At 38.5% G+C, this 24002-nt stretch overlaps 1 protein-coding gene across 1 annotated transcript in view; it reads right to left on the reverse strand.

Annotated features, from left to right (window-relative positions):
- The window catches only part of LOC140686535 (ankyrin repeat domain-containing protein 26-like), an 83044-nt gene that overhangs the window by 34694 nt on the left and 24348 nt on the right, over positions 1 to 24002 (reverse strand). The window contains exons 17-28 of the mRNA XM_072940777.1: positions 23719 to 23747; positions 23461 to 23533; positions 19783 to 19856; positions 19155 to 19296; positions 16800 to 17010; positions 15454 to 15637; positions 14468 to 14605; positions 12650 to 13024; positions 11058 to 11210; positions 4333 to 4698; positions 3563 to 3753; positions 1760 to 1970 (exon numbers count right to left, since the gene is read on the reverse strand). Coding sequence (XP_072796878.1) covers positions 1760 to 1970; positions 3563 to 3753; positions 4333 to 4698; positions 11058 to 11210; positions 12650 to 13024; positions 14468 to 14605; positions 15454 to 15637; positions 16800 to 17010; positions 19155 to 19296; positions 19783 to 19856; positions 23461 to 23533; positions 23719 to 23747 — 2147 coding nt within the window. The remainder of the gene's footprint in view (positions 1 to 1759; positions 1971 to 3562; positions 3754 to 4332; positions 4699 to 11057; positions 11211 to 12649; positions 13025 to 14467; positions 14606 to 15453; positions 15638 to 16799; positions 17011 to 19154; positions 19297 to 19782; positions 19857 to 23460; positions 23534 to 23718; positions 23748 to 24002) is intronic.

Here is a 24002-nt window from a genome sequence, read left to right on the forward strand (position 1 = left end):
AAGCTGGAAGTTCACAATAGGAACAGTCCAAAAATGTTAAAACCTTGCACATAAAGGAGAATGTTAAAGTCAATCCCAATGCCATTTTTAACATTTTGCTTTCTAGAGCCATAGCTGAAAAGCTATGGAAGTCTGATGTTTTGTTAAGCCCCATGCAAAAACCCATCCCTTCCTGTCATTTTAAACAGTATGTTCACACCTCTCATAGCATTACTTTATGTTTTCCCAGCAGAAACAATTACATCCCTAGCAATTCTACAAGGCACCTTCTTTCTCTAAGTCTGACTAAGAAATCTGTAAGCAGTAACTGCACGGTAACTCCTGTGAGGCACCCGGCAGCGCTGAGGGAGACGTTTCTCTGCGCCCGGACAGAGCGGGGCTTGTGAACCTCCCTGCTAAACCCAGCATGATTCGGCCCCACGGCCCCACAGAAGAACTACGTGTACCTTGGAACTACAATGCTGAGTTTAAAATAAATCATCTTCCAGTGTATCTAGAAGTACTAAAACATAGACACCTCTTTCCCCCGAAAACATTAAAGGAGAAAACTGTCCTCAGGAACTTTCTCTTGCATTGCTTTTGCACTCACACTCTTCCACCATCATCCTGCAAAGTGACACACTGTCGATTTTCTGGTGACAACTAATGAAAACATTTCGAGTTTGCATCATGCTTAGCCACTGGCGTAAGTGTTAGCCATGCATTTTTTTTTTTTTAACACCACGCAGTCCGGTTTCATGACTCTGAAGCACTTAGACTCAATTTACCCACAACACTGTCTATGAAACCTGAGCTTTTTTCTTCTTTGATTTATTATGACATAAAGCCAAGTGAGAAGAAACAGGTTGAGACCTCACTTAACAAGGGCCCGTGCTACCCTTCTCTGCAACAAGATGATCATGAAAACACCATCACACCAGAAACCAACACACACCGCTTTAAATGGCTATTTTAACAACGATACACAATGAAAACTGGTTGTAATTTAAAGACTCCCTATCGTTGCCACCTCAGTATTCCTGCAGGTGAGGGCGAGACAGACACATAAGTGAACTTCATTTTAAAAATTTAAGTATTTGCTTTACTTAACTACATATTTAGAAATGTTCTACAACTGCTCAGTAAGACATTTTATAACAATTCAAATAACAATGCTGTAAGTAAAATAGCAATTAAGGATGTACTCTTACAGAAGAAAACAATAAAAATTTTAAACTTAAAAACGGAACTTAACGTTTTTAGTGTTACAAGTTAATTGAATTCATAAAAAGAATTTATCTTGGATTCCTTTAAATAAAAAACATCCGTATGTGGTTAAGTAGCTCAATGCCAATCATTTACTTATGCTTAGGGGTAGAAAAACTGGGGTGCAGCAAAACTTGAAAATTACTATCAACCAATGCCAAACGGAAATCAATCAGAAACTAAGCCAAACATTGGAAAGTGGATCTCTAGTTGTTTGGCAGTAATACTTAACTTCTAAAATAGAATTTAAAATGGAGCTTTTTAAGGAATTTAAAGTTTATCAGTTTAGTTGCATTTATTGAATAAAGTTAACGACAGGTATCTCTTGAAAATTACAAGCCCAGGGACTTAAAAAAATTACAAAATTTCTGTCTCCTTTCTTTATTAGCACAATTAATTATGGCTTTTACTTAGCGTGTGTAAGTCAAATAAACAACTCAGAATTTCATCAAATTAAAAACAAGAGTTATATCAGAAATCTGAAACCCAAGGAAAAAAAGGCAATGTAACTAACCCGGAACAAGGGATCGCTCAGGTTAGTCGAAGGGTCTGAAACAGTCTTGAAGCGCCTTCTTCGAGTAGGACTGCCTTTGGCCTCCGCGCTAGTACCAGCAGCAGAAGGCGGTTCGCCAACAGGCCTTGTAGGAACAAAGCGGGGGAAAGAGCTCTTGTGCTGCTTCTCCAGCTGAAGCTTAGAGCTCATCTCGGCCAGCCTCTCATTAACCCTGCGAGGATCGCAGAACAGATTTCATTCATTTCATTTTCTTCCTAAGTGATGTGTATTTTTAAAATTGCTATAATAGTAAACAGATTGTCCCATTAAACTGCGTTTTGACACCAAAAATACGTCAGCGAAGATCTACTGTAAACAATTACAGTTTAAAACTGTCCTAAAGAAGGACGCACGTGTCTGGGGGGGCCCTTAAGTAACAAGTACTTCAAAGTGGGGAGAGTCAGAGATGGAGACGCCCCCACAGAGGACCCCCACTGCCTTCTGCACTGGCTGCATCTAGACATACTCACCCTCAGTACATCAGTTTAGAAATAAAAAATAAACCATCCCTCAAAGCCACTGTCAAGCATTTGCTTTCACCCCCCTTATATACACATTTCACTCATCACCCGGGAGAAATCAAGCATGCGGCACTGAGCAACAGTTTAGAGCCACCACCTCTGGGGGGCACCAGGCGGCAGAGGAGATGGTGGGAAAGAACCACAACAGCGCCAGGAGCAATTTCAAGTGTCCCCCGATTTCCCAAAGCTCACTTTGTTACTTCGCTTTTACCAGAGGCCTACATCAGCACCTGCTTTCCATAACCAAACAAAATCTCAAGCGGATTTTCACTTTTATGGAAAAAAAGCAAAAAAGCCAGAATAGCTCTGGGTGTTTGTTTTAGCCCGAGCCATCAGAGGGGCAACGAGCACCCCGAGCAGCGAGAGGGGCCCCACCAAGCTCCTTCCCCAGAACCACCCTCAGTGTCCCGGCATCACGCCGCCACGGCTTTGGACTGTGTCTGTGAGCGCCTATGCTTTATGCATATTTATTTCATGCATCCACCAGCAAGATGTGTCCTAAGGTAACTGCCTCTTTGCTTTACACCGACAACTTTCATAGGAACGCTCTACTTTTGGAGAGCGGGGAGACCTGTAGCTTGTAACACTGCTACTCAGGCACTGGAGGTGGGACCCGCCCTTTCTGTCTTCCACACATCCCCTCGGGCAGGCCACCATATTCTTCTTAGCCACTTTGTGAACCACTATGCTGCCCTTCACCCCTATGTGAATTTCCCCCTACTCCCCAAGCATGCCTTTATATAGCGAAGACAAACTTAGAAGGGTACAGTACTTCGTCTCACGGTGCCCACGAGCGGTGACACCAAATATCACAATCAAGAAAGTAAATTCACCAAACACCAGCATGGGGCCCCTTGGGTTTACGTTGCGCTCTTCCAAAACACAGTCAATTTTTAACTCATTAACATTTCTATTTATGGGAATTCCAGCTAGAAATTTTGTGATAATATGGCTGTCTAAATTACAAAGTTTGCAAAACCCTTAGCTTAAAGACTAAATCAGGTTAAATATATGCAAATATAAAAATAAAGTCATGTAAAAGCAACAAAAGGCAGGGAGATGCAAACTGCCCTGGACTGACATTTTAAAGGAGAGTTCATTTGCTAACATCATTCCCCAAAATTACACTATCTAGTTAGCTCTCACTTGCTACTCACCTCATGAACCTGGCTCAATAAAAATGATGCCTTAGAGGCAAATGAACGACCTAAATTATTTTCTGTAATTCTACGTTTTGACTTACGAGGTTAGCTGACTTGCCAAAGACTTTCTATTTTCCAGCTCTTCCAGGTACAGTTGCTTGTACTGTTCCAATCTGTTTTCATTAGAATCATTTTTTAGTTCAGGTTCCAGATCTTTAACTCTCTGTTCCGTTTGACTGACTGAAGCACGTCTGCACTCTCTTAACACGTTTTCTTGAAGTGCTGCTTGTGCCTAAAGCACATTAAAAGGATACAATTATAAAAATAATTATAACCTGAGTAATTGCAGTCTGTTTGTACCCTTTAGTTTTCAGTCAATGACTCAGAGAGTAATTTTAAGTGTGAGAAAAAAGCTGAATGTTAAACTACTTATCATCAATGTCAAGTGAATTAAACCTGAATTACAAAATTAAAGTTGAATCACTCTTATATTAGTACTCATGTAATGTGATAGTTCAAAGAATAATAGGATCAACTTCAAATTTTATAAATTGAACAATACAACTTAAGAGTAATCCCAGAGTGTGGCACAGCATTTACATCACAATATATTCTTTTCCTCCTAGTAGTCTGGATTTACACCAATTGGTCTTAAAAATGATTCTCTAGTGAGAATTGTTCTGAAAGATCAATTTAGTGATAGTGATGATGGAAACTGAATTATTTAAAGGGAGTAACAAATGCGGCCTTCCTTCCAGAAATCTACAAAACAAACTGCTATATGGAAGTAGAGCAAACACATAAAATGTACACATCTGAACTGTAATTCTCAGCGAAGTGAGTTAGAGCACGTTACAGATCAGTGTCTCACCTGTAAAAACTGGCTGATTTCTTTCAGTTTTTCTACTATATCATGTCTTCCTTGCTTTTCAGTTTCCCGTTTGTACTGCATAGCTCGCCTGAGCTCTTTCAGTGCTTCTACTTCATCCCGTCTTGCTTGCTCTTCAGTCTCCCGTTTGTCCTGCTCCACTTGACTGTGTTCCACTGCGTTCGTTTCGAGGTGACGTCTGAGGGTTACTACTTCTTCCTCCAACTTCTTCTTCTCCTCCTCTAGTGCTTCACGTTTCCTTTGCATCTCTGTCATAGGTAGTAACTCCTTTAGAAGAAGCTGAGTTTCTGCACTTAGATGGAGAAGTACTGAAGACGTAGATTCCTCTTTTGCTGGAAGATCAGCATTCTGCATGAAAAAGGTAAAATTGTTTGGTAATGAGGTTAGCAGACTGAGAACAGCCTAACTCTAACCCAACATCAAAGGTTGAAATAAATTCAGTTACAATAAAATGGTATATCTACCTTGTGGAATGGAGAAACTCAAATTACTCAGAAAATCAAGAAAAGAAGTTCAAACCACCAAGAGTCACAAAAATACACTGTTTACTGTCATCATCTTTGTTATACATTTGTACTTGATTTTACACTCTTATTTTTCTGTAATTGTTCCATGTCTTTCCTACATAAAGTGGACTATAAGGCACCTCTTAGTAGAAAGTCTCTTACCCCTTCCTTCCCGAAGTCTTAACTCTTCATGATTTTTAAAGTTTTAGGGAGATCATATTGAGTTACTTAGGGCTGAATTAATAAATGCCTCCCAAAACAAGACTTTGAAAAAAAGACTGCAATTAATACATCTTACAAATATGGATTCTAATGCCATAAGCCTTTCTCCGAACTACAAATATTTTATGCTAGTTTGAACTGCATTCCAAGGAGCAATGAATGATTCACAGAGTTAAGGAGAAATCCATCTCCTAGTGCAGTGGTTTAGTAAGATGACCCATATGTTCTTCTAAACAAACAAACAAACAAAAAAGCCTTCATTCTTATAATCCTTTGTGGCTCTCCACAAAACAAGAGAACATACTCAGCAAAAACAAACAAAAAAACTTGCTGGAATTTCAGTGACACTGACGTGGGAAGAACTGCTTTCCTTCAGATAGAAGGATTGTTTGCTGCGACAAGGCAGGCGGAGGTGGTGGTTGTAAAACATCTCTACAAATTCCTTGACACTTCCCCTGCGACATTCCCTCCCCTGAAGTATGTACTGGCCTCAGTCAACTGGTTTCTAGGGGACAGAACGTGGGGGCACTGCTGTGTGATTTCTAAGGCTAAATGGCCTCTTTCACTCCATAGAGATGCTCACCCTTAGAACCCAGCCACCACGTTGTGAAGCCCAGGCCACCTACTGAATGTACACGCAGCTGTCCCAGCTGATGACCCCAGGGAATGTCCTTAACCAAAGCCAGCTCCAACTTCCAGACATGTGCATGAACAAGCCCTTAGATTATTTTAGTGCCCTCTTGATGCCAAGTGGAGAAGAAATGAGCTGGCTCCACTGAGCCTTGTCTAAACACAGATTTGGGAACCAAGCAAATGCTGTTTTGAGTCACCAGGTTTTGAGGCAGTTTATTATATAAATTATTAGCAATAAATAACTGGCACAGCTATTGATGTTAAAAATGGGGCACAGCCATTAAAAAAGAACCCGAAATGTGGGGATGCCTTTGCACCCGGAGGTAGACGAAACCTGAGCAGATGCAGAGAAGAGTAAGAGTGAAAACCCAAAGTGTCCCCGAGACTGTGAGTGGAAGCCTGAGGGCCCTTGAAGGGCTGAGAGTGAAGGCTTCTAGGCCAGGGAAGAAAACGACGACCCTGAAACCGGAGGAAACGGGACTCTTGCTACCAAACAGCTGAAAGTAAAACTGACGAGAGATAAGCTAAAACAAACAAAAAGATTATTAAATAGAAAGGAACCAGGACTCACTGGGTTCAAGTATCTGTATCCCATTTAAAGCATCTCCACATGCCCAATGGTCACATAATGGGTAAGCAGAGAAATGGCTTCCGGGCGAAGATCAAATCTAGGGTGCTGCCAGGAAAACAGTCTAAAGATGAAGCCAAGACTTTGTTAAGACCTTGGAAAGATTTAACGTGCTGCCTCAAATTCCTTTAAACATCTTAAAAGCGTAAGAATTTTAAAGGCATGGTCCCCCAGCAGCTTCACAGGAAGCCCAAGGTGAAGAGTTTATCTCAAAAAGATGTGAGAGTAGCTTTTCCAATGGCAGGAACCCCAATAAAATTCACAGGAAACTCAGTTTTAAAGAGAACTGTGGTAGCAAAACTACTGCTTACTAGCTTGGACTCAAAGAGACAAAGACAGTGCAAAATGGGAAGAGGCCTTTGGGTTTTTCTTAGAAGGTCTACAAGGAGGAAGCTGGCTTGAGAGAACTACTCAGCTGCAAACACGGGTCATTGCTCATGAAAGGGACAGAACAAAGAGCTCAGAGAGGGCAGCGAAGGAGAACCCCTCCCAGGGTTAGGACTAAGTCCTAATCAAAGAGCCAGCAGCATCAGGCTACACTGCAGAACTGCTACGGGCCAGCATGCCTCCCATCTTCTATCTGTGAGTGAGGGAGTCCTCAGCAGTTCAGCAGAATGTCAGGTGTGTGGTGGCAAATAACCCGTGTCTCCTTATCCTGAAGCCTCAGCACTGAGAGGAGTGTACCCAAGGGCTGTACTCCAGAAACCACGCCCAGGAGCCTCAGCCCCACCTGGACCTGGTGAAGATGGGAAAGTAAGACCCTGGGCTGGAGCCTGAGCCTAACACCACAGCGACCGAGACCTGCTCACGCCTGAGTGGGGACAAGTGGATTTCTTGTATGGAAGCAGTAGGAAAACATTGTGGCTAGTGAGTAGATTATGCTGGTTTTTGAATGTCTCCATAAATTTTCAAAATTAATTCCATAAAAAAGGTACAATATGGGCCAACCTTAAGTGCCCTGCTCCTAATGAACAAAAAACAGTGAAAGTGGCATCGAGTGAACTGCAGGGCTCGGTTTGAAAAGGCACTTCAGCTTCTGCCTCGCTCTTAACCCTGGAACCCAGTCTCAGGTGGGCAAGCTCAGGCCACAAAGACAGCTTCCGTGTTCCAGGGGAGGTAGTCCACATGCCTGCCCCACCAACGCCACAGCCCACCGCCAACATCAACCATCAGACATCAATGGATGACCCTTCAAGTGATTACAGCCCCCTGCCTTCGAGCTGCCCCACCTGAAGCTGAGAGGAATAGAGGCCAGCTGTCTTGGCCACACTTTTCCTAAGTGTAGGTTGTGAACAAAATAAATGCTTATTTAAGCCACTGAACTTTGGGGAGTTTCTTAGGCAAAAACAGATGAACAGAAGAGTGGATGAAAAAAGATAGTAAGAAATGTAACTTGAATAGAGTAGAAATTGGTCTATAAACTGGAATGTAACAAACGTTGAGATTCACTTATTAATGACAAAGTGCTGATGAGAAGCAGCAGGTAGCTGAAAGAAAGACCTCAGAACTAGCGAGAAGGAAGGTACTTTAGAGTTCCCTCCAATCACAGCTTCTTACAAACAGGCATGTATTTCACAGCTTCCCCTCAGCTTTGAGGGCAAGGAAGGCTGGGAAGCAAGGAGACACAGGATTTGAAGTCTAATAATTGAAAAACAACTATAAATAGTCAGTTTACCAAAACCAACCTTTTTACCTCATTTCAATTAACTGAAATTCTAAGAGACAGGCAGCTTTGAGAACTTATTAATCTAGCACTCACTCTTCATTTTCCTTTCCTCAAAGAGAAAATAAAATAGTATGGAACCATAAATGTAGTGTCCTTTGGCAGTATTTAAATTAAATACAACTTTTCCTTTACCTTACTTAAAAGCTTGTTGGTAAGGGAAGGTAAGACTGTCTCAGCTTCGTGTTGTAGCACAATGCTTCTCCATATCATAGATTGGCTTTGAACTTTTGAAATTCAAATTACTAATCTGTTATCTGTTTCTGATAAACTGATCGACTATTATCTAATTTTTAACAGCTGTACTCTTGGAAAATTTCCCTTGGATGGGATGAAATATTTATTTCATTAATTATGCATTAAGCTATAGAATACAGCTAGGCATCTCTCCTTTTAAGTAAAAGGAGGTAGACACAGGGAGCTGAGAATGCAGGATCTACACCAAGAACAAGATCGGCACCAGTGTCACACACAAGAACCAAGCCAAAAGAGGACTTCATCGTGAACTGCAAGATGATGGATTAGAGAGGCTTCCAAAGAGGAAGGTTGAATTAATATTTTCCAGGCTTAATCTTTTGCCTCTAGGTAGTGAAATCTATGGATGAGTCTATGAATTATAATGAATGCAACATAATGAAGTGTATTGCAGACTGAGTCAGCAGATCCCGTGACCATGATTTGATGGAAACTGGAGTGAAGTGGGAGGCAAAGGGTGAGAAACTAAAGGTCTGAATGGGGGGAAGGAATGGACTTTACCTTTGCAAGCCTACTTTCTGTCATGTCACAGAGTCAGCAAGGCATAAGCTGGCCACAGGCCCCTTCAGGACGCAGCAGATCTCCACAGAAGTGGAGTTACAGACATTCCACGACACTGACTTTTTATTATTATGTAAAACAACTGGTAATATGCAAGAAGACTCGGAAAGAGTTCTCATAACATCTGAATTGGTACTGGCATGGGACAGACATAGATCAATGCATCACCACTGAGAATCTGAAAGAAACCCTCACATTTACGGTCAATTGATTTTCAATACGAGTGTCAAATAACTGAATGAGACAATAATAGTCTTTTTAACAAATGGTACAGGGACAACTGGATATCCACATGCAAAAGAACAAAATTCGACCTCTACCTCGGACAATATGTATAAGATTAACTCAAAATGAAAGAGCTAAAACTACAAAATTCTCAGAAGAAAACACAGGCGTGTGTCTTCATGACTGGATCTGGCACTTGTTTCTTAGGGCAGTAGAAGACAGAAATAGATTAACTGAACTTCATCAATAATAAAAACTTCTACTCTTCAAAAGACACCATCAAGAAGGTAAGAAGGCAAGCTCCTGAACAGGAGGAAATACTTGAAAATCCTACATCTGATCAAAGGCTTGCACCCAGGATACAAAAAGGACTCTGACAATTCAATCATAAAAAGACAACCCAATTTGAAAATGGGCAAAAACCTAAACAGACAGGTCTTCAAAGAAGATACACAAATAGATAAGCACATGAAAAGATCCCCTACATCCTTAGTCATCAGAAAAATGCAAATCAAAGCCACAATGAGATGCCAGTTCACACCTACCAGGAGAGCTGATGACCAGTGGTGACAGGAATGCATAGAAATTGGGAGAATTATACACTTTGGATAAAAACATTAGATGGTGCAGCCACTCTGGAAAACAGTATGGCAGGTCCTCAAAAGGTTAAACAGAGTTACCATATGACCCATGTGACAGCATTTCCATTCTTAAGTATATTCCCCAAAGAAATGGAAACATGTTTACACCAAAACTTGGACAGAAATGTTCACAGCAGCATTATTAGCAATAGCCAAAAAGCAGGGGCAACCCAAAGGTCCATCAACTGATGGATGGATAAATGGTTTAGCCCCACAACCGAGTACTGTTCGACAATTAACAGAAATGGAAATACTGACAAGCGCTGTAACATGGATGAACCTTGAAGACGTTTTGTCAAATGAAAAAAGCTAATCACGAAGGACCGCACAGCATGTGATTCCATTCCTGGGAAATACCCAGAACAGGCACATCTATAGGGACAGAAGTCAGACTGGTGGTTGCCGGGGGGTGGGGGGGCTGTGGTGCTGGGGGGGGGTGATGGCCAAGGGATGCAGGCTTTCTTTCTGGGGTGATGGGAATGTTCTAAAATTGATTGTGGCGACAGCTGCACATCTCTGAATATACTAGGAGATAGTAACTATGTATCCTAAATGGGCGAATTATATGATACGTGAATATTTTTCTTTTTTGGTGGAGGGAAGTAACTAAGTTTTACATATTTATTTTTAGAGGAGGTACAGGGGATCGAACCCAGGACCTTGTGTATGCTAAGCATGCACTCTACCACTTGAGTTATGCAATCCCCCTATAACATGTGAATTATATCTCAACAAAGTTAAAAAAAAATCCACAGGCAGGATCTAGACAATTTTCTTAATTCTCTACTTTGGGTGTACAGATGTGATCTGAACTTCTCCATGCTTTGACAACATGTCTAAAATGAATAGAAAATGAAGGCAATATCTAACTTCAACTGGTTTGTATAATGACCTTTCTGCACAAGCTATTCTGAAATCCATGAAATAAATACACACAGATTCTATATCCATTCACAAAAGTGAAGATGAGACATGACAATTTTCTGGAACATTCCATGAAACATTATCCTCTGATTTTATCTAGCTTGCCTCATTGTGGTGAGAGATCACTAAAACATACTGTTTAATAGGAAAAAAAAGTTAACTTCTGTGAGGAAAGAGGTATAATTCTCAACTTTTCTAAGGGTAAATATTATAAGAAAAAAATAAAGAATGGCAGAATGAAAGTCAACATTTAAGAAACAAGTGCATTATAAAGATGATAAAAGTGAAATTATAATGAAGATGCAAAAGAAAGCTGTCCCTGAAAAGCTAGTGTCCTGCAACACTCTGGGCTGCACGTTCACGGCTGACGTGCTGAGTTTCATACATACTGGGTTCGCAGCTTGATGTGGCTTCCTCTCTCCATCCTGTCTCTTATTTTCTGAGTTAGTTTGATGATGTGCTGTCACCTCCAGGGATGCTTCCAAAATGGACACTTTCTTTCGGGTGTCAGCCAGTTCTTGCTGAAGCTGTCTCATACAGGCCTAAAAAGATAACTCTGTTACTGAATTTTCTGTCACCTTATCATTAAGTTACATTAATAATATATAACTCCAACAAATGGGCTTTGAGAACTATCCCCACAGACATCAGTTCACCTTCTTTTCCTCATAGGCACACATTCCTGCTTACTGAATTTCATTAAACACACAGAAGGTGTGGCCCTCCTGCCCTACCGACAGTAAGTTAACTTAGACAATGGAGGCAGCCCCACCAGCCCCTCCCTGCCCCTCCCAGGAAGCGGCCGAGCTTCATCCCCACTGAAGTCTCTGACAGAAAGGGGTGTGCGGGTGGGCTGAGTGGTGGTAAGTTCCACACTGTGGAACATTCTCCCTCTTTCTCATTAGAGGCTTAAGTTCAGAGTTCTTCACATCTTCAATCTGGTGTTTAAACCCTTCCAATAGACTTCCATCTCACAATAAAAAGAGGATATTCCAATGGCCTTTGGGGACCTGAGACAACCTGGCGTCCCCTGCCTCCTGGACTGCAGCTCCCACAGCTCCCCCCACCCCTCCCACTGACTCCCTTCCTGCCACTCAGGACTCTGGCTGCTCCTCCTCAGTCTGAATAATGGGACCCCAGTGCCAAACTCGTACATCACAGAGTGCCCCAGTTCCTCTGTACTGGACAAACTTAGATCCAAATGACAGTAACTGAGCCTTGCAATGAGAACTGTGAGCACATTATTTGAAAAAATGTTCAAAGTAAATTACAAATAGAACAGGGGAGACTAAGTCAAACACAGTTTTGCTAAAATTTACATTTGTCCCAAATTATGACTGAATGAAAAGTAGATGCCTTTAAGGAGTGGAGAGGTCATAACAATACATGATTTGAGATGGAAGTATTTCTAAATTTAATTGCAATTGACATGAATAAAAATAAAGTTATATCAACTAAAAATGTATGAAAAGCTACTGAAGGAAAAGTACTGCAAGATACAGCATTTACACATTAACTGTCAAGGTAATCCACACAATTGAATCTTTTCTCTCTTTCTCTCTCTCTCTTTTTTTTTGGTTTACATTTTTTGTTCACACAACTGAATCTTAATTTCAAAATACTCATTTTAGGTCTGAGCATTTCATTTATCTGCTTCACGATACTAAAATGTGGTGACAGAAAGATTAAAATGATTTAGGCAGTATAAATTACTAAGACCTGCCTGTATCTGTCAACAGCTTATAGCTTAATCTCTTAGAATTTCAGGTGACATGGCATCTTTACTCAAAGTAAAGCACCTCTCAGGTCTAATTTTTGTTTGCTGCATACAAGAAATGCCTTTAGGCTGCTTTACAGTGTATATATTTATAGCCCGCACACTTTTTATATTCAACTAGTTTCAATGTTCAGCTTCCATCAGATACTACTTTGAATTTTCTTTGAGGAAGTCTGAAAATTAGTTCCCTTTCTGGGTACTTACTTCCATTTCTGCTCTGTCCGTTTCATACTGACACAGTCTGTCCTTTAAACGTCTGCATTCTTTAATTAACTCCATGTTTCCTTCCTCCAGCATCAGAACTCGTCTGCTCATGGCTTCAAGTTTTCCCGTGTGATCCAGAAATGGCTCTGGGGTATTAAATATTGTTTTTTCACTTCTGGCTTCATTTCGAGCACCTTCTAGTTGCTGTCGAAGCAACGTGTTTTCACTTTGTAGTTGACATATTGTCTCCTTCAAGAGTGCCTGCTTTGCAATGTATTTGATGACGTCCTCTTGTTTGCTCTGAGACAAGGGTTCAGTTTCCTTGTTTGAATGCTGGGCTTGGCCTCGGTCAGACAGCTCAAAATCCATTGTGTCCTGTAAGTGAAACCCCTCATCTCTTACTCTTTGAACTGTACTCAATAAACTGACATATCATAATTTCCTTTGAAGTGGAAGACTAATCTCTAAGTTTATACAACAAAAAGTTTGCAGTAACTGGGTATCCAACTGGAAAAACTTAAGGTGGATACAAATCTCAAACTTTTACCAGAAATCCCCCAAAGTTCAAAAATTTAATTAAAGACAGTGAATCCATGAAAGTAAAAAAGAAACCACAAAAGGATGTTTAAGAAACTCAGAATCGGAAAGGTCTTTCCTTCTCTGAAATACAACAAACCCAAAAGTCTTAAAATAAAAAATGAATAATTCTGACTACACTTAAAAATTATATCTGACATCTAACCTTTACAGCTACCGCCAAAGTAAGAGCCTTAGCTCTGTATAAATTGGGACAGGTTAGATTTCCTAAAAAATTCTTTCCTGAGTATATTCCATAAATATTCTCCCTTTCTAACATTTTTAGAGTGAGTTATAAGAATTACATGTATGGATAAATGATAAATCTAAGCACTGTACTAAGCACGTCTACAAACATCAGTTAACTCATTTAGCTGTGACAATTCTGGAATAAAGGGTTAAAAACACAAGCAAGCTGCAGGGTTTCCCCCAGGGCTTCTGACTCTCTGACTCTTACACCAAACCAAAGCTACTTCTCTAGGATAAATACATAAACACAAGAGAAGCCTTCTATTTCCCTAATGGTGAATACACTAAAGGTAAAGAAGGTCAAATTTATAGAGCTCTTCTTAGAAAATCAGGAGACTATTTGCTTCTGCAATAATTTTTATTTCTTCTTCATGATGTTTATAACAGTAATGGATGTGAAATAGCAGGGAAATACAGTGAACTGTTTAATTAAAAATAAAATACTGATCAATAAATTATCACTAAGTATAGATTATGGCATATCTTTCACTATACTCGAAAGCTCCTTGTACTGAAATCGGATACCACATGGAGCAGAGCGTTACTTTTGATCACACGTAGGAGAATGACACCCAAACTACGGTTTCTGAACTAGCTATACTTTTTCCTCCTTACCATCAGTGGAAATGATAAAGTAACCTCTCCATTAGTCTATCAAAGGAGTGAGATCACTGCCAGAAACTAGAATGCCTGCTGTTAGTAGCAACAGTTTTGAGATAATGGAAAGTTCATCAATTCCTATGGACAATATTAACAGCCTCTCCTTGCATGAGGCCGTTGTGAATGTCACTACATCACTGTTGCCGGCAAGTGGATTTGAATTCAAAATATTGCTTTATCCAATAAGCCGGAAATGAAACCTCCAGAAAATATATTTACATATATAGGCTTTTAAAACCCTGTATACTTTCTGTACCTACAGTATTGGTTTTTAAACTATGTAAGTATACAAATTCATACACACACATGTTTGAAGATGACTAAAGAAAATACCTCAGCATTCATTTTCTTATTAGCCTTTTCTGCCTCCTTTTGTTGGGAAAGACTATGGACCAGGATTTCATCTTGTATTAGTTGGGCATTCTGCTCTCGAGAAAGTTGTCTCTGAGCATCATTTCGCTCTTCTAAAACCTGAAGACATATTACATTTGGGTTTGGGTTTTATACCATGGAAAAAAGTCAACAAAAGCTTAGGAGGGGAATCTTTAAAAAAAAATTTTAAACCTGTTAATAAGAAGTAGCCTTTTTAAGCACAGGGACCTTTAATGCACATAAATAACTCAAATTCTAATATACGTGACAGCTAAATGTATCACAGAGCAAAAACACAAGGGATGTAGTATCATGAAAGAAAAACTTTTTTAGCACTTTTTAAATTGAGTTATAGTCATTTTACAATGTTGTGTCAAATTCCAGTGTAGAGCACAATTTTTCAGTTGTACATGAACATATATATATTCATTGTGACATTTTCTTGTTGTGAGCTACCACAAGATCTTGCAGATATTTCCCTGTGCTGTACAGTATAATCTTGTTTATCTATTCTGCATATGCCTGTCAGTATCTACAAATTTTGAAATCCCAGTGACAGAAAATTTCTTTATAAAGCATTTAACCAGTTCCAACATAGTCTCAAGGTGATTTAGCCTGGATTTTAACTTCAAAGAGCCAAAATTAACACATGGATTTGAATTAGACTTGTTACTTTGTTGAATGGGCCAAAACCGTCAATCCTTATGTTAATGATTAAGCTCAATTTAACTTCCATTCCTTCATTCAGAAAAGGCACAGAGCATCTATTAGATGCCAAGAACACCAAGAAATTAGTAAATTAAGCTCTAAATGTCATAGTTCATATTTAGGTTGAGATAACTTTTATTTGTTTTAAATGAAATATAGATTAATTCAAAAGAATATTGTAAATAATATTGATGAAACAGTGTTAGAGGTACAAAACTTTCACATTATGACTAATTTACCTGATTTGGTTTATTCCTTACGCTCTTCAGTTTGCATTCTTGTGCTCGGGCAGTACTTTCAAGTTGTTGTTTTAGGTAATCTTGCTCATTGTATTGTTTCTCTTTTCTTTTTAAATCGTCCTTAGATTTTCTGTATAATGTATAAGAATTTTTCTTCTTCTTTGTTTCTTGTTCTAATGTGAATCTGCAGTGAAATATGCTTACCTTAAAATTTATTTTGTTAGAAAATAAAAAGTTCATTTTATGATCTGGTTCTTCACATGCTGATTTATTACCCAAATGGAATTTCTATGTTCTCAATTTGTTTTTCATTTCTAAGTCTCACATTTTAAATTCCTCACTTCAACCACTTCATAAAGATAGATACACACACACAAACACACACGTTTGAAAAGTAGCAATGAAAAGACAAAATGCTACTGGGTTTCAGACAAGAGTAACTCTGGTCAATAGTGTAGGAAAGAAATTTTGCAATTATTCAGTAAGGTTTGAATTGAAAATTACCCTTTTTTCCCCACATAGTCATAAATGACTCTTTCATTGGGACAGAGAATTTAGTTACTAGTTAAAAGAGAAGTTGCTATTTAGAAACAAGTTTATAAGTTCATGAGGGATAAAATTTCAACTTCCTGAAGTATCACAGGGACTCCTACATGATCTCCAGCGGAAGGTAACATCCACAGGCATCTTTTCCAGAACACAGACCCGCTAATTAGCATAATCCAATGCGAGGCTGGGGAGTCTACTCCCTGATGCCCTACACTATGTTTCTTCTTTTGCAACACTTTGAACTTACCTTGTTGAATATTATTTATTTAGTAAATCATTTTTAAATCCCTTTTGGTACAAGGCAGGATCCATAGTAAGTAATTAAAAAATAAAGAGTAATCCATGCTTTCAGCATAGACCTTGGAACTAATCTTATCTCTGCATGAGAGAGATGCTGAATAAACTAACCAGTAATCACTTTCCACTTTACTTTTTTGTCCATCCATTCATATGTTCAGAATCAAACTGCATGAATTTTTTTTTAAAGTTTCTGCCTTGAGAAAAATGGTCATTTCATAATTCTGCAAGTGGGAATGTAAAGTAATATAAACTTTCTGGAGGACAATTGAGAGATAAGGATCAAAGATTTTTTTTAAAGAAATATAGAATGAGGAGATATATATATATATTGCTGTGTTATTTCCAAGAGTCTCATATTCCACAATATTAATGAAATTTTCTCCCCTGTAAAATCCCAAAAGGTAAGTTAGCAATTATAAGACTTCTCCTACATACCTACAGTATTAAAGTAAATATAAAGAGTTCAAATATTTCTTTAAAACCAAGAAATTCAGTACCTCATGCGGCAGAGCTCTCGTTCCCACTCCATATTTTGAAGTTTTAACTGTGATTTTTCTTCTCTTGTTTTCAGCAGCTCTGTGTGTAGCCAGTTCACCTTATCTTCCATTTCTTTAAGTTTTCCTTTAAGTACTGCACAGTCAGATTCTTTAAGTTCTATTGATCTGAATGAATCAACTGGATCCTGAATTTTCAATAACCGATCAGAATCTGCATTAGGAAGAAAACAAAAATAGAAACAAAATATATGAATAATTTTTGTGTATAAAGGACTGTGCATTTTCACATTCATTCATCCATACATTGAACAAATGGATATTGAGCATCTATAACGTGGAAGACAATCTTCTAAGCTCTGCAGATATTAAAAGAATGACAAAATAGTATTATGAACATTATGCAAATAAATTTGACAACTCAGATGAAGTGGGTAAAATTCCTTGAAGGAGAGAAATTACAAAAGCTCAATTAAGAAAGAACAAATAAGCTAAAAAGCCCTATATCTTAAAAACCAAAAGTCCTATTTAAAGACCTTACGACAAAGAAAATTCCAGTCCCAATGGTTACACTGGAGAATTCTACCAAATATTTTAGGAAAATTTAATACCAATTCTACACAAATTCTCCTCAAAAAATGAAGAGGAAGAAATATGTCCTCATTCTATAAAGCTGACATCACCCTGAATCCAAAACCAGACAAAGATATTACAAGAAAGAAAACTAATGTCATGAAAATGGAGGTAAAACTTCTAAAAAAAACATTAGCGAATTAAATCCAACAATACAGGATAATTCATCGTGACCAAGTCGGGTGTATCCCAAGAATGCAGGGCTGTTTTAACACTTAAAAATCAATGCTATTCATCATATTAACAAACTAAACAAGAAACCATATGATCATGTCAGTGGATAAAGAGTCACTTGCCAAACCTCAACATGTATTCCTGATAAAAACTTCCAGCAAACTAGGAACCAAGGGAACATCTTCACTATGACAAAGATCTGTGCTAAGCCTACAGCTGACACCATATGCAACGGTGAAAAACGGAATGCTTTTCCCAGAAGATGAGGAACCGGACAGGAGTGGCTTCTCTTACTTCTTCTAATCAGCACTGTACTGGAGCCAGTGCAATCAGGCAAAATAAAGAACCAAAAGGCATCTGGATGGGAAATGAAGAGGTAAAAGTGTCTGCTAATCAGCGGGAAATATTGCATGGTGCGAGTCAGCTAACTCCAACCTGTGGGCCGGGTTGCTTGCTTTGGTCAATAAACTTTTACCATGTCCATTACAGCCACGTCCATTAACTTGTGTATTGTCCATGGCTACTCTTGTTGCAACAGTGACAGAGCTGATTAGCTGTGACAGAGAATGTATTTATTTATTGGCTGCAAGTCTTAAGTGTGAACTGTCTTTAGTAAGACAGTAGTTTAAAGAAGAAAAAGCTTGACCACCTCTGGTTATGTAGAAAATCTGAGAGAATCCATAAAAAGGCTACTAGAACTAACAAATGGGTTCAGCCAGGTTGGAGGGCACAGGGTCAGCATACAGAAATCAACTGCATTTCTATCATCAGAAACTAAAATTTAAAATACATTATTTTAAAACAAATAAATAAAAATATACAACTTATAACTTCACTGAAAAATAAGAAATACAGGTAAACTCATAGAAGACGGAAAGACCCAGGCACTAAAAACTCTAAAATATTACTGAGAAAATCAAGGAAGACCTATGTAAACGGAGAAATAAACTTTGTTCGGGGTTAAAAATTCCATATAGTTAAGAAGTCAATTCTCCCCAAATTAATCTACAGATTCAACATAATCTACATCTCATTTCCAGGACACTAGCAGACTTTTTTTTTTACATTGAAAAGCTGATTCTAAAATTCATGTGGAAAGAGGGGTAATAAAAGGAAACAAGATGAAGCCAGAGCACTGTGGCCTTTAACCATGGAGCTACGAGAAGCAGGAGCTGGATTTTAGGCAAGGAGGTAACAACGACCTGAATTTTAAAAACTGTCTAGTAATCCCGGTTGCGGTGTAGACCAAGGTCCCAGGAGGCGGAGCGGCGGCGAAGAAAGTCCTGAGGTGATTTCAGCGTTCTAGGAGGGAAGCAGTGATGACCTGACCTCGGGTGAAGGCGTAGGGGCAGCAGAGTCAACAGAAAGCACAGGGAGAGGGGCGGCCACAGCCCCTGGCTGGCAGCGCACACGTCTGCTTCTGCTTCAACACAGAGCAGGCCTCTGAGACGCCGCGGCCTGTGACGCAGCCGCGCTCCCCGGGCAGCGCTGGGTGTGCACGCGTCACCGCGAGACGCTTGAACAGGCTGTGCAGTCACACGGGGGGCCTACCTTCACTCTCCGGGCCAAGTCGTTTGATTGGCCTCAGGGTGTCCTTAAAATTATGGAAAAGCGACTCGGAATCCTCGGAAGCTCTCCCCGGTGACAGAGTTAAGTCATCGAGGAAATCCACAGAATTCATCTGCTCTTTGACCTACAAGTAAATAATGCTATTTCACAGTGTCTCCAACATAGTTATAAAATATGCTCAGTGTACAGAGGTGATAGATATCCATCTTTTTATGAGAGCAAAAACACAGACACTTCTCGAAAGAACTGATTTCTGTCAAAAGGCTAACTTTATCAATAGTGTTTCTAAGTGATTTTTAAGTAAATGTTTCTACAACAAAGAGGATTTTCTGTTTTTCCACTCTATCTTTTATAATTTTTTTTACTACAGGAAAACAATATTCAGGAAGGTTTTTTCGCCTCAATTCCAAGGATAAAGTTTGACTATAAATGATTATAGATCCTAACGATAGTTTAAGTTTTCTAACTAGATAAAATGCTATTAAAAACTATTAAATAATTATTTATTGACTCTAAAAGTCTAGTTTGAAAGGCAACTTTTTTTGAACTGTGTTATTAAAGCACAGAAAACAGTATTAAACCAGAAATTTAAATTTACATTTTTACATACCAGTGAGTAGTTATTTTCACTTCCATCAAGTCTTTCTTCCTCTTCCTCAGATGTCCTTTCTAAGTCTAGGTCTGCTGAAAAATGAATATGCTTAGTTAAAATTCACTACTTAGAACAGCTAGATAAAAGGCATCATCTTTATAAAAACATAAAACACATTTCATCAATTGATAGTTTAAATTAAGCTTAATCTTTAGCTGGATATTTACTTCTTTAAGAAATACTTCTAATTATTTAAAACTTCAACAAACTGGAAAATACTAGATGTTACCAGATTAAAGGCATACAAACATCTCAAAGTTTCACTCACAAATTGATTCACCAGACATGAACAAAACAAAGAGAAATAAAACAAAATTTAAAAATACAGTAGAAATATACAAAGTCACGATAGACTCTATTCTCTACCTCCTAACAGTACCTCTTTAACAACATACCAAGCTTCAAGAGCAATGTTATTCATGGTTTCCAAAATTACTGCTACTTTTTATGCTTTTATCTTTCCTTTATCTGAAATGTTTCCCTCTATTGTTCTGACAAGTTCCTTTTCCTCTTTGAAGACTCAGCCTGCTCTGTGAAGTCCTCCTTGATTACAGCTGTCTTTCTGCAGAGACACAGGGATCTCTTTCCTTGGAGTTACCTTGGTACTTCACAGATTTTTCTAGTGTGTCTTCACCAGCTGAACTGTAAACTATTTCTTTACATGTCTATCCTCTTTGCTCCTCTGCTGCCGAGGACAAACTCTTAAAAGTATCTTTGTATAAACAGTATTTATTAGAAAAACTTTGAGTTTATAGCTTGTAGTCACTACTATAGGAGATAACTGAGAATCTTTTGTAAATACGACAGTAATTCTACAGGTAAGGAAAGAAAAGATAAAACTATAGGAGCAGAAAAAACATTGTATGACTTATTATTACAGCTCTGATTATATCACTGATTAAGGCACTAAATTAATTGGTATATACAGTAGAACACATATTAGATGTGGTTAATCAACAGACTGGGTATCCTAGAAGAATTAGAATTGATATTCCATATATTATTTTTAAGTGATAAAGCACTCCTTAAAAACCAATATCCTTTTCAACCTATCAATCCATTACAAATAATAAAACAAGCTGATATACGATGTGGACACAGTTAAGAAGGAGGTCCTGTGTAGCAAATCCCCAATGTCTGCCACTACCGCTGGGAAAGCCACTTCTAAAATACAGAAAGGCAGAGAATATACTAGAAATATTTTGATATTTAGTTGCAGAGGTGCTTTTTCAGTTACACTGAATATGGCTATAACAAACATTTATAAATTCAGAGCTAGATAAAAATAAAGCCAAGAAACCGTATTTTCAGAAGGGAATCTTTGGATGCCCACCTAGGTTTCCCAACTAGTCACAAAGCTCTAGACATCACTCTCCTACCCGCTCTCAGGACTGTGCTAAACACTAGTCTGAACGAACTTACTTTCTCCTAATTCCCTTTGCTATTTAATATGTTGCTTTGTCAGAGGATGAATGTAAATGTCATGCCAAAAGGTATTGTCCGGTTGTAGGTTGCATAAAAGGAGTAAACACAAAGGAGATCCTGCCACAAAATGATTCCTGCAAAGTCAGCGTATGGTGAAGCCACGCACAGGTAGGCCATGGCTAGCTCTCTGTGCTGCTTTATTACCTTCTTTGCTGCTTCTGTTCTCTGGCAGCTGTGACTCACACAGGCCACGGAGCGCTGCATTTTCTGACAGAGACACGGCTCCAATATTCATCCGGTCTTTGTCTACTAGGGCCGTCTGCCTCAGTTCTGTGGGTGCTGACTGGTTTGTGGTCACTGATTGTGATACCAATGGACATTTATCAACTTTCAAATGCTTGGCTCTTTTACCAGCCGCATTATTGAGGCTCAAACTAGTAGAATCCCCGTCTGAAGTTTCCACTTATTAGAATGTGAATAACAAAACAAACTTGACTAACTTGTACGAATTCTCTTCCCAGAGCAGCAGCCCCACGTCCTCCTCTCCCCCCAAACGCACTGCTCTTTCCCAGCTGGTTGTACTTTACATGTCATTGCTGTTCACATAGGGAACCACTGTCTCTCTTTTTTCTACTTTTAACTTCCTAGTATTACTTATTTGGATTCACTCATCACTCTCTATAAAACAGTCTATATTCCATAAGAGCTTTATGAATAATTATGATTCTTCAACATATGAATTTTTTCATTAACAAAATGTATGTCTAACCAGACATTTACCAGATGTTTAAATATGCATGACAGTATTGTGTCCTAGAGACATGGGCTTTAAGAAAACTTTTACTGAATGGTACTACTTACATTACAATGAGACACAGTCTTTCCTCAATGTACCAATATCTTCAGAATTCTTACCTTAAGCCTTGGATAATCATCATAAACTTACATAGAAAGGATAGCCTTGAGTGACTAATTTTTTCCATATAAAAATAGGGTAAGTCTAGGTACAAGCTAGATCCATAGAGTACAGGGTGCCACGAGACAGGAAATATGTAACAAAAATGTTTTCCTTTTCTTAAAAGAATTAAGTTGTCAGATTTAAACTTTTAGAGACAAGTTAAAGAAAAAAAGGCAAGAAATGTAGCAGTGAACTTTTAAAGCCCACTTCATCACAAGGGCCCCTTTATCGTTTCACATCCATGAACCCTGTTTAAAACAGCAGTTCTCAAGTGCCATCTGAGAAGCCCTGAAGCCCCAAGTTCCCTCCATCTAGGGAGTCCAGGAGGTCAAAACTAATTTCACAATAATACTGAACGCTATTTTCATTCTCATTCTCCGTTAAGTGTGCAGTGGAAGTTTCCAGATATATGACATGTGATAACATCATAGCTCTAATGGCTAATGGAATGTTTCTGTGTGCTTGTTTTCTAAATCTTTCAGTTTTATTTTCTAATATACTAAACATCAATAGATACAACCCACTTAAAAGTTCTTCAGAATTCTCAATAATTTTTAATAGTATAAAAAATATCCTAAACCCCAAAACTTTTAGAATTATTGTTTTAAAAGATCATGTCTACCAAATACTAAGGCAGGACTAGTAACTTCCATCATTTTTAATAATCAAAGACACCACACACACACACACACACACACACACACACACTCTCCTAATCAAGACATCCAGTTGGCTTAAGATCTTTGGGCTAGGGAAATAGCTCAGTGGTAGAGCACATGCTTAGCATGCACAAGGTTCTGGGTTCAATCCCTAGGACCTCCATTAATAAATAAATACAGAAATAAATTAATACCATCAATGTGATAGCACTCGATGAAATAATTAAAGTGAACTATGACTGACATGTTAGCAAGTGAAGCTTTACCCTACGTAAAGGTCAGAATTCAATTAAGCATTTTAAAACTCTGGAAAAATCTTAGAACCTAATAATCAATCTCTCAGAATCCCTGAGAAGGACAGGGACTCCAAACTGAGCACTTTGGTGTCTCCCAACATCAACAAAAACATCCAAGTCAAAGCTGATATTTTAAAAATCTATTTCTTATGCTTATGTATATTTTTCAAACGTGGATACCGATCGTAACATCTGCGTTACTTATGTCATCTTTCAATTAAATTTGAAAAAATAAAAGGAATTAGGAATAAGAAGACTGTACTTCATTTCATAGTTAAATTTGTATTGCAAAATTTACCTGATTTCAGTCTTTGTAAATTCTTCATTGCTCCCGTTTTTTTAGGAACAGAATCTTTCACTCCAACTGCAGGCTGAATGGTTTTTGAAACAAACCGATTAATAATGTACATTTGATACAATCTGTAGTAATAATTCAAGGGGGGAGGGTCTAGCTCAGTGGCAGAGTGCCTGCTTAGCAGTGCATGAGGTCCTAGGCTAAATTCCCAGTACCCTCATTAAAAAAAAAATTTCAAGATAAAAGTATAAAAGTTTTTACCTTCAGGTGAGGATATTTCTCAGTAGAACCTAAAAGCCAAAAGGGACACATAATCGATTATAAGTAAATACGAAAGCCAACTATCCAGTCATGCGGTTAGTACTGAGCACAATCCTCATGCTTGCTTTGGAAATGAACACGTTAGGTTTCGGTATTTTGTTTTTCAGGGGCAGTTAGGACAGCAACAAGACAGACATATGAATCCATTATAGATACTCAATAAAGAACAGGAATATAGGTTTAACAAAACATGCAGTTAAGATTTCAAAAGTACGATTATGTTT

Source organism: Vicugna pacos, chromosome 17 (genome assembly GCF_048564905.1).
Source record: "Vicugna pacos chromosome 17, VicPac4, whole genome shotgun sequence".
In the NCBI taxonomy this organism is placed as follows: domain Eukaryota; kingdom Metazoa; phylum Chordata; class Mammalia; order Artiodactyla; family Camelidae; genus Vicugna; species Vicugna pacos.